Source organism: Phasianus colchicus, chromosome 9 (assembly GCF_987193195.1).
Source record: "Phasianus colchicus chromosome 9, bPhaCol1.hap1.1, whole genome shotgun sequence".
Taxonomy (NCBI): domain Eukaryota; kingdom Metazoa; phylum Chordata; class Aves; order Galliformes; family Phasianidae; genus Phasianus; species Phasianus colchicus.
In genome coordinates, this window is record NC_143444.1 from 27,021,664 (window position 1) to 27,033,667 (window position 12,004).

A 12,004-nucleotide genomic window follows, 5' to 3' on the forward strand; every position below is an offset into this window, starting at 1 on the left:
ACAGGTATTTTTATAAAAGCACTGCTAAATTATAGAAAAACAGCATCAAAACCTAACTTTCTGATGAGGCCAAGACATCCTAAACATGGTCTGACAGCAATTTCAGTGTTCAATTACATGACAGTTAAATGCTGGCTGTGAACATTTTAACTTGATTCCTGTGATCGCCACTGATACCTACAAGAAGAACAGCAGGATAGGGCAATGGACTCTGTTTAGAGCAAATGCAAATTTTTCCAATGCTATCTCAATAGCAGGGAGTTTGTAAGACCTGTTTGCTCTGTTGAGCTGGTTTTCAAGGAACAATTAACTTAAGAAACTAGTATAATAGCTTGCCAACAGAACAAGGGAAGTTTCAAAAACATATATAGTTTCCACACCAAAATCTTCAGTCCCATTCTAGGTGAAATAATAGCATCAAGTTTTTTTTCTCATGGCATAACACATATTACACTGTACACAGTACTTAAGAAGAAGAAATAAACATACTTCAATATCCTCTGTATTTATACACTTACTTTAGCCCAGTAGCGGAAAGCCAAAACCAAAGGAATGAGGACAGGCTCCAGTTTACCAAGTGCAGCCAGCAGATCAGTTGTAAGGCAAGCCACATCATTTCTAGCACTAACTTTACATGTCAAACCACTGTAATTAAAAATGTAAGACAAGAAAAGAAATTATCTTCTCCTCAAGTACACAAACAATGATTGGAGGTGTGAGACAGTGAAATCATTTCCACAACACTAAAAATATGCATCCTCCCTATGAAAGAAACTTTTTAACAAAAGCAACAGAATATAACACAGTATTCTTTACTATTAATTCATCACTTGAATCTGTGACTCACTGAAATTCACTACAGCTAAATATACAAACTGTCATTACAGCACAGCTAAAAATGCAAAAGAATTTGCTCTAAGTTCTCCCTTTTCCCGATTGTGCAGTCTTACATAACTCACAAGCACCATGTATATCTTTCACATACTAAATAAATAAGAACAGGTCTACTTCACATAAGAGTTGGTAAGCCCACAAAACAGCTTGTCTGAACACTTTTTGGTTTTTTTGCTTCTCAAAATAGTTACTTCTATTCTCCTAGTACTTAACAAGGCATGAGAAAAACATATGTCCATCTTTCTATATTTGCTTCCTCAGAGTTTCAGTTACATACTTCTTAGTCAGTCAAAACCACATGGACATCATACAGCAAAGACATTTCATTTTGGAAGTTGCTATGTATTAGGAATTTACTGAAACTGCCAGTTGATGTTTCCTTACTGGCAATGTGAATCTTACAAAATGTTCTTAAACTCACAAATCACTCAGATTAAACTGCTGGCAGAAATTTTAAGTATAGACTAAGAACCACTCTGTATTTCCTTTACATAACTGCAAGCAAAACTGCTATTTTCAGAGTCCTGCAGCTGATAAGCTATGTGCATCTCCTCTAGTCCAAGCACAAGAACAAAACTAACATTTCTTTCTATATTTCATTTTCAGTATGAGGATTTCCCCTTTGACATGAACATTAGCTAATACTTCTTGTCAGGAACGCATGCTAGAAGCTGCCATAAACATGCATAATAGAAATGAGAATCTCCTTAAAAATCTTTTTCAATAGCACGTACCTTTTAATATCTTTGCAAAAGACAACAGGAACTTTGGCATGGAAATCTGACTCTACGTCGGAGTAGACAGCTATGCAAGGAGAAAAAATGTCACATGTAAAAGTCTTTCACAATTTTCCCAGCTGTGTCTTCTATACCAGGCATTTACAGAAAAACACTAAGTGCTGCATTTCTAATCACTAAGTTGCGTATTCTGGTTACTTTCGCTTCTCACAACAAGTATAACACAGTCAGTAGGAAAAAAAGAAGAAAAGTTCCCACTGGGAAACTCAGTTGGCATTTCTTTTAGAACATTTTTCATCTTTATAAGATTTGAATGACACAAGGTAGAATTTTGAACAACGTGGGCTGGTTTGCAAACTGCTTGTGGAGCTGATCGATCAAAAACCGTCCGAAGGATCAAGAATACAATGCTACTCCTGTCATCTGGTTCAACACGTGTATTTTATGGGGTTAGATGAGTTCCCGAGAGAACAAGGAGGTTACAAGTTTCAGCAGTTTTGTAATAGTTCCCACTGACGTTCATATGGAAGTGGAAAGTGTTTGCTAAGTTTACTGCTTGGAATTTTTCCTACTAAGTGAAATAGTCTGAGCTATCAGGTCAAAAAAAATTACCATTAATTCTGACAGTCTGAAAAGGCTGGTCCACCTGAGTGGCCATTCTACCTCTGTACAATCACCGGTACTCAAAAAAACAACTCATAACTTGGTTGAAAATTATTATTTAAGTTTACTGAAGAATTCCATATAAAAACAAGTGAACAGTAATTTGATTTTTAATTAAATAGAAATGAGAAGCAACTAAGACTCACCACTGTTCTTCAAGATTTCAAGCACCTGTATCAGAACATCTGGTTGACTCATCTAAAATGACAACATTCGAACAGTTTACATTATTCAGATGATTTTACTTCACGTCTCATTTCAAATTAGTTAAGGTGTGCAATCAGTGACGATGTTTTTTTATACACTGTATATTCAGCAATTCCAATGTCAAAAGATGCCAACAGAAATGCACAACAAAAACTTTCTTTCCCAAGGGTTTTTAAAGATTAACTTTTTAAAACGTTTCCTCCCAGAAATCAGCTGTAATTACTCAAGTGGCTGCAAATTATTAAAAAAAACCCTAAACATTAGCACCATTTTCGAGCTTCTGAGAAATGACATGATACATTCCAAGTGCACTTGTTAGAAAAATACCTCATTTTTCCACTTAACTGCAGTATCACTTAAAAATATTACATGTAAACATGTACCCAAAACAGGTATCTTGAATTCCACAGTAGCACAGGCCAAGAAAGCAAGATCAGCAGCTGTGTCTCTAGCAAGGACATGTTGCTAAAATCACGTACTAAACATGAACCAACAATTTCAACATTTAAAGGCAAGTTATACCACTCTACAGGAATTTTGTATATTGTAATTTGGAATATGAGATCTACTTGTAATTGACTAAAATGTGAAAGGAAAGTTGTCATTATTTAAAGTAAACTTTTTTAAAAACAAAAACAAAACCAGAAAGGGCTGGGAGATGAAGATCTGTGAGATTCTGCTGTCAGAATCCTGAGCACATAAAAGCCCACTCACCTGGAGCCAGCTATTTTCATATTCCCTCAGTGCTCTCTCAATAAATTTGAAAAAGGTAGCATAAGATTGTGCAAAAAACAGAATTTAAGTTATCTACTAAATAATAAAAATTTTATCCATATATTTCATAGCACATGTGACACCAGATCAAAGATTATATACTTCACACATACACTCTAAGATAAATCAAGACAATATCTACTCACCTTAGGTGGGAATTTTATATCAATGTTAATATCACTGGTTTTAAAAGCAAATCGAGTTAAGCAGGAGCCATACATCCTCAGCGAACAGTCTGGAAGAGAGATAAACATAATTATTTATAATTATCAGCTAAGAAGAAAATATTCTTTAATGGTGAAAAGTGCCTTACTTTGCTCTAGATACTCTAGCTCCCAAGTGGTACTCCCAGATTAATAAATATTGAACCACTTTTTCACACCTGTGACATTTAATCATTTCTACAACACATCATCACAGCAAAACTAGTAATTCAAACTGTACTAAGAATCCAAAGTTTTTCAAGCTACTTTGGAATATTTACAATGCAGGGAGCAAGTTTAGTTTTGTTTGTTTTTAATAAAACTATTAAGTAATAATAAGCATTGCCATCCCACTGCAGGATTTTAATTAACAGGTTTTGCTGTTAATAACTTCATCTTACAGAAGCAGTTACCCAACTATGCATTATTTAACTGTCACACACAATTCTATCAATTTTTTTTTAATACGTACTACAATCTCAGTAGGTGACATCTGCAAGTTCTTATGCACAATTCATTAATAACTATGCATATAAAACAAGTTCAATAGAACTAAAGCCACAAAGTATAGTACCTATTTAATGGGCTTTTGCAGTTAACACAGTTCCTTACCTGCAAGGACGTACAACACATCTAGTCTAAGTTAATTAGAAAGTAACCATTTAGTAATGATATCATGTGAAATGCCATTCCACTCCATGAGCAGTAATTTCTATCACACCATGAAGAAATTTATGTAAGCTAAACCTTTCCTGCAACATATATTAAGGCTCTGGTGTATGCATGTCAGGTGCAAATTGAGACTATCCTCAACTCTTTCCAAATTATTGATCATTTGGGGCAGTAAGGAGGGATCTTCGTTATAGAGCTGCAGAATGGCTGAGGTTGGAAGGAAACTCTGGAGACTCTTTAGTTCAACTCTCTTCACATAGGGTCACTTGGCACAGAACACCCAGGACTGCATCCAGTTGGGTCCTGAATATCTCCAGGAACTGAGACTTTACAACCTGTTCCAGTGTTTAAACAGTCTCACTGTGAAGAGGATTTTTACTGTGTTTTTTGTGTTCTTTTTGCATCCTGATCAAATACTTTCAAACAGAACTATCACAAAGTAATTTTTATGAGAAAATCAATCTTACTCATGCACAATTTCAAACCATGCCAGGACGTTCAGTGTTTACTACACTATGCATAAAGTGAATTTCCTCCTAATTTACAACTTTTGAAAATAGACTCACTAAAACATAATAGGCTTTGAAATGGAGAATAACACATTGCCACTTACTGCTACAGACAAACAGCTCCACATCAGCTCACCACACTAACCATTTCAGGCAGCTGAATGACACCAGTACAGTAACTTTAATGAATATTTACAAGAACACTGACCACTTCCTTCACTTTCTCTTTTGTCAAAATACTATCAGTGGAAAACTCAACAGTGTGTCAGACTGCACTGGGAGCCACACGTGGCAATATCACAAAGTAAACATATTAGCACAGTTGCACACTGCAAGCCTAACTTCTACACAGCATCTTACATTTAAGCACATATTAAATGCAGCTCCTAAAAATAAGACTGATCATCCTACAGCAAACAAAGAAACAAAGAAATATCCTTCTCAATACAGCATTTTTGTAGAGCAAAGGGGGGAAAAAAAAGGTATTTCTAAAACAGCCAGAAGATCAACCCATTTTTAACATGGATGAAATAAGGCATTTAAAAACTTTTTTCTGCTAATGACTTTAATATTTTGTTAGACTTGACTGTTTTGCATGTTCTAGTAAAGTAACATGCTGCACATCTGAGAAAGAAAAAAACCAACTGGGATTGTCCAGAGAAAAGAAGGCCCAGGGGAGACTCTCTAGCTCTCTACAACTAGAAATGAGATGTTGGTCAGCCTCTTCTGAGTAACTAGCAATAGAACAAGCGGGAATGGCTTCCAGTCACTTCAGGGGAAGTTCAGGTTGAATATTAGAAAACATTTCTTTGAAAGAGTGGTCAGGTGCTGGAATGGGCAGGGAGGTGGTTGAGCCTCCATTCCTGGATGTGATCAAGAAGCGTTCAGATGTTGTACTGAGGGACATGGTTTAGTGGGGAAATATTGGTGCTATGTGGATGGTTGGACTAGGTGATCTTAGAGGCCTTTTCCAAACTTGGTGATTCTATGATTTTATGAACTTACCTAGACCATTTCTAAAAACTTTAGAAATCCACTGAACTTCGATGATCCATCAAAGCAATACATGTGACCAAGCATTATACCTGCCCTGACTATGTTTCACATTTTTATCAACATAAAGCACTCACAAAGGTAAGGTATAATATTTATGCATCGTTAGGTGAATGCAATATTTTTACCTACTTAAGGTAACTCCTTCATTTAATACCCACTAGTTATAAATACACATGAGAAGAAATACTTGCTAAACAGTAACACTTCTTGTTTTAACAAATATTTGCTGATTAACATCCATAGATATTTCAGCTCACAATTAAGTACTAAAAATGTCTCATATGGCTACAGAAACCACTGGGGTCTAACACTCTTTTTCCTAATCTTTGCTTTAAAGAAAATTGAGTCATGTGACTTTTACTTGCCCCTAAAGACATCAAAAACACCTGAAGGACCGGTAGGATTTTTTTTTTTCTTCTACTTCAAGTACCTTCTCATATTCTCCTTTCTACCCCAACCCCTGTGACAATTACACAAGCATAGCTAAGTACACTTGAAAAATAAATCTCTCTACTGTAAAAGACACAGACACTCAGTACTGTGAGGTAATGTACAGGTGGAAGGGTTTGTAGGATTGGAGCCTGAAGGAGATACTCAGAGGTTGCAGCTTTAATCATAACTAGGTAGGAAATATTTGATGCTCTGGTTACTTCCAGTCTTTATTAGAAATTACCACTTTAAAGAGGACCAAGAACTTCAATAAACACATACAAAAAGAAATAAAGGTAAGGACAATCATATTTCCTCTCTTTTTGTAGATTTGTTAGCTGCTTTTAAATCAACTGCCAGTATTAAAATGCCTGTATACATTAACATTGTATAATACAAAGATACTTTAACCTGAAATGTATTAATTCTCCGTTAATAAAAAGAACAATTTTCAAGTAGAGAAAATGGAGGATGCTATGGATACCTGGTAAGGGCTGTTGAATAATTTTCTCCATCTCGTTTACAATTTCTTGACGAATTCTGAAGTCATCATCAGATATGCCTTGTTCATTTGCTGCCTCAATGAGTGTAAAACTCAGGGCAGCCAACTGTGCAGAAGAAGGGGGTGGGAGGGCACGCAGCTCATTTTCTTCTTGTTTTTCCTGAATAATTGTTGGATGATAAAAGTAAAAACTTGTATTTTAAGAGAAAAGGATATCTTCTAGTATTGCATGATATGTATCAATGGATGTATCTCACAGTATTGCATAATATGTAAAAAATGTACTGTTTGCTAATTATGCTCAGCTAATTATGCTCAAGTTACAAGTGTCCTGATCAAACATTTCCAAAGGTGGTAACTCCACCCTACAGAAATGATAGTAGATGCTGTGTTTAAAAGAGAACATGTTATTTCACAGCTGGCAACTGGGGAAGAAATCTGGTGCGTTGTATTCTTGAACCACATTTTCTGACAGCTCTGAAACAGAAATCATCCAAAGAAATCAAAAGCTCTATCTGTTCCTACATAATAGATGTATGTGAGTGGAAAAAGCTACTTTTTCACACAAGAATCACACAGATTTTTCAGAGTAGGCTGTACTGGAACGAAGGACATCAGTAGCAGAAGAGATATTCCTGGCTCCCAGGAAGTTTTAAAAAGTACAGTCTCCTCTTGCTGCTGCTTAAACAGCTAGCACAAGAAAGAACTTTTAATGCACCATACTATAATCAGCTTATCCAACAGTATTAACTATGTCAGATGCATCAAGCCATTTGGGGCTAAATGAAACAATAATTAGTTTCACAAATTCATCTACTAAATGAAATGTGACTGACAACAGAAATAAATAATAACCTGAAAATAGTTACACACTAAGCACATCAGTATGGTATGAAAATAATGTTTCATTAGTACTAGTCTTCATCTATTAACTGCTCTTTTCTCACTTGAGCAAATACAACACATTTTGAAGGGCTGCTTTTTGCGTGTATTTTTTTTTAAAGGATTTTTTTTTGAGTGAGGGCCCACAGCTGCTGCAAAGCTCATTCGAAGCCATACATCATTAACTAGAGCTGCAAACAGGTACTCTATGAAGTAACGTTTGGACAGTTACACACCACTGTCATGTGGTGTCCTACATAAAACTCTCTGAGGACAACTATTAAAAACTGAAACCACGTCCTGTCTTCTATTGTTTCCATTCAGTGGTAAAGGAACCACATTTCTGAATTCTTATCTCCATGCCCACATGCAAAGCATGATACAGGAGTTTCCATATTAAAAGTGAGACTGGTTTGTTGCTATTTTATTCTTTTTTCCCCCTCCCCCATCATGCAAATTCGATCAAAGTGAACTAGAATCTCTTACAACAAATACGTGAACATAAACCAAAATGTTACTTTATGAAATGTTATGGATTTGTGGTGTTCAGTTTCCCAGGTGATGACTTGCATATTTATGAGAATTAGAGCACTCATTACAAACATAAGTTTGGTATGAAACACACAGAAACAGGAAAAACAGATTGAATTTTGGGAAATAGTTTAAATTATTCCTCCAACAACCATCTGAAACAACAGAACTCCACATATTTGTGAATTTGTAGCTCTTTATAACATTTACAAAAATAGCTTTGCAAGAAAATGCATGTGGCCTTTACTGCTTTCATGTATGTAATGTTTCTCAAAACAACACAAACACTAGTGTATCTAATAAGGAAACCACTTGGCTTTTTTACTGAAAATCTTAGAAATGTACACCTGTTTTTCATATTAAACACACACAACTGCAGGGAGATGATGAATGACATCTCAGGAACAGAATCCCTCCCTACTTTAACACTATTTTTATTTATTTATTTATTTATTTTAAGTCTAGACATCCTACCTCCTCTCTTTCCCCATCCTAGCAGGGATATAAAGAAAGAAAAAAAAAAATGACAACAACAAAACCACAACAAAAGAGTACCGATCCCATTTCCATGCCTGGAGGCCTTGCTACCAATGACACTAATTTTGAAAGAAACTGAAGACTAACTATGTTTCTCATCCAAGTTACCCTGCCTTCTGTTACTACAAGAGTGATGAACTGCCTGCTACTCAGAGATGATAATTCAGAAACAATGACCAAAAAATTTTCTTCCCTCTCTGGCAGGACAGATATCAAGCAGTCCTCCCAAACAGGACAGGAACAAAAGACATTTGTGGACCTCTGCTCAGCAGATGTAAACTTTCATGTAAATGAAAGTGATTAAAGAAAACATAACCAAAAACAAACAAACCAACAAACCAACGCTCTTAAAAAAGAAAAAACAGGAAGACAAAAAAAAGGCGTTTGAAAATGTGGTTAACTTACCATTATATTTTTCTTATGACGTTTTTCTTTAATATGCTTGTGAGCTCCCTGGATATTTTCAATGTGAACTAAGCAGAGCTTGCATAGATACTGACAGTTGGTATATTCTGGGGAGCGCTGGGGAAAAAGGGCCACAGATTAAAAGAAAATGTTGCTGCCAATACTGTCTGAAAAACTCAACTGTTTCAATAACAAATTCTATTTACCAATTATTTAACATTTGCAATATAAGGGTGCTTTGTAAACATTGTGCAATCTTCAAAAAACATGGTGCAAGTGGATTTTTACCTATATGACTAGAGGGGAATGTAAAGAAAGGAAGTGAGATGAGTCGAATATTACACTTCTCATTACACTTTTGTGAAGCAAGATTAAGACCAAAGAGTTTCTCCCTCTTAAAACTGAACTAAAGGCCAGTAAGCCATTCCCTTGTCAGCTCAAGCTTTTAATAACTACAGATTTATTAAATCTCTGCATTTATCTACCCACCTCTGACGAGAAAATGGGAAGTCTTCAACACATTATCTATTGTATACGTAATGATAAATGGTGGTGTTGTTTGGCTGCCATATTCACAGCAGACTCTGCAAGTACTGCATTTTTTTGTTCTATTTAGAAGGGTGTAGCTGGCCAACAAGGAGGACAATAGCCAGTTACTGACTTCCTGATGACTAAATTCTGAATAAGGTGGGACTGTCTAACAAAGAATAAGAGTCTATTTTGATGAATAATTTTGAAGTGCTTAGCATTTTAGATGGACAGGCGAGAGTCTGTAAGAAGCATCTGAGCTGCCAAGCCTCTGGAAATCACAGGAGGAAGAAAGTCAGAAATGATCCTCTCTGTAAAGATGGGGTGCTGTTCTAAAGTATTCCACTTTAACCTATCTCATCTTGCAGTTGTTCTTCTTGCTCTAATTAAACAGTGCTGTCAATGTAGGAGGCACTTTGACACATTCATTTCAAATGGGAGAGCTGTTCCTCAAGTCCCTCTTGAAAGGGCCTCAAAGAAATGCCTCAGTTTGCCTGCAGACTTACTGGAAAACTTCTAACAGCTATTAGTTACAACTGAGAAAGAACTACTTAAAAATGTCATCCTAATTCTAATATATCTATATTTGCTAAAGCCAAAAAGCATTCTGAAAACACCAGCTGTTCTACCAATGACATAACAGTGAATGAACAGAGAACACCATTTTAAGATATTACAGCTTCTTAAGATTTCACTTGTCATATTGAAGACCTAAGCTATAATTCATTTGGGTAAGTTTTTTTATTTAATCCTCTGCTTTTCAGAAAAAAAGAAAAACAACTGAGGAAGAAAGGTCTAATAGTCTCCAACTGTAGATTAAATATAAACGTAAAGCACAATGGTAATTACACTTTTCTTACTAATTCTCTTCCTCCTTATTTTCTTTGAGATTGTTAGCTAATAAAATGAAATTAAACACCCATTTGAAACACAATTTACAGCTACACTGGCTAGTTCAGAAGATTCACATATTCGATCCCAGATGACTGAAGCAGATCAGAAGTAATACTCTAACACTCTTCTAAAATTAAATGGCTATCAGCATTAACAATAATTGGATACTCCTTTACAATACTGATCTGCAGTATTATGCCAATAGTTCCCAGAAAGGTTGAATCACATAATGCCTTTTATTTTGCCTCTATTGTAAAGCCTATTTCCATCACGTAGATATGCTTAGCACCAATGAAAGAGGAAATAGTTTTATAAATAAATAAATAAATAGCTTCATACTATTATCAGAGTAAATTAGTAACTTCAGGAGAAGCCAAAACTAGTGAAATCTGTGTTTGGCAAACACATCTCAGAGGTAGCTGTATTTTAAAGAACTCACACAATGGAAAAATTCCAGATCATTAGGAAAGAAAAACTCAAGAATATCTTTAAAAGGCTAGAGAGCATGAGTCAGTTAGAGACCAGTTAGAATTAGCGTCCAGAAAAATCCTGTAATAAGTAAGTTATTAATAACCACTCAGAAAAGAACTAGGCCATAGGTGACAACGTGATTTGCTATAATCCAAACTGTACTAAACCAATCTTAGAGTTGTTTTTTTAAAAGAAAATCATAAAGCTTGATGCAGCAGCAGATGTTGCATATTGAATTCTACAAAGTTTTTGTCACTTGTCATAGTATCTTTTAAAAAGAAGACAGTGAATGCTACCTAAATAAAGAACAGTAAGGTTAGAGTAAAGCTGCTCAAAAAATTGTCCTCAGAGCACACATACCTACACTGGCTCATCACAGGTCTAAAAGCACGTGCCAAGTAGGTTTCAACTGGGGTCCTTCTGGGCTGAGAATCATTCATATTTTTGTTAGAGATTTATAAAGTGCAAAAGAGAGTGTGCTGACTACAGATGAGAAAGATGCTGGAAGTGATTATGCACTTTGTGTTAAGATGACAGTTCACTGATCACAGGAAATCAGAGAAATGGAACAAGAAACTTGCAACCAAATCCTATCAAAGTACCGTATCACTCCTCTTTAGATATTGTCAACTAAAAGAAATACAGGGCTGAGGACACCCAGTTGGACATTTCTTAAGAACAGGATACGTGGACCAAGCTACAAGCTAATATCTTACTGCTGATAAAAAACAAACAAGCAAATAACAACAACCAACAATAAAACCCACCGCAGAGGAAAGAAAAAAAAATCCTAAACACAAATGCTTTACTTCGGATAGATAAGCCAGCTTTCTTCTTTACATGTAAGGCTTCAGCTAAAAGGCAGCATTCACTTTAGGATACCACAGTTAAATGGGCCAGGTGGTGGAATCCCAGAGAAAAGCAACAAGAATGAACCATTAATTGAAAAAAATCCTTCTGACTAAAGAACAAAGAGTGTATCTGGAGAAGACAAGTCTGCAGGGAGAAATGGTAATGATCTTCAAATGCGTGGAGAGTTGCTGATGAAGGTTATAAGCCATTATGTTTATTTTCCTAGGCTAACACATGAGAGATTAAAATGCTCCAAGA

At 35.7% G+C, this 12,004-nt stretch overlaps 1 protein-coding gene across 8 annotated transcripts in view; it reads right to left on the reverse strand.

The window, feature by feature from the left end:
• The window catches only part of TUT4 (terminal uridylyl transferase 4), a 66,940-nt gene that overhangs the window by 22,152 nt on the left and 32,784 nt on the right, over positions 1–12,004 (reverse strand). For all 8 annotated transcript variants that reach the window (XR_016469315.1, XM_090146672.1, XM_090146673.1 and 5 more), the window contains 6 exons: positions 9,002–9,118; positions 6,629–6,806; positions 3,422–3,510; positions 2,441–2,492; positions 1,629–1,698; positions 519–645 (listed from right to left, as the gene is read on the reverse strand). Coding sequence is in view for 7 of the 8 variants with exons in the window: in XM_090146672.1 (XP_090002798.1) it covers positions 519–645; positions 1,629–1,698; positions 2,441–2,492; positions 3,422–3,510; positions 6,629–6,806; positions 9,002–9,118 (633 nt within the window). In the remaining variant the exon portion in view is untranslated. The remainder of the gene's footprint in view (positions 1–518; positions 646–1,628; positions 1,699–2,440; positions 2,493–3,421; positions 3,511–6,628; positions 6,807–9,001; positions 9,119–12,004) is intronic.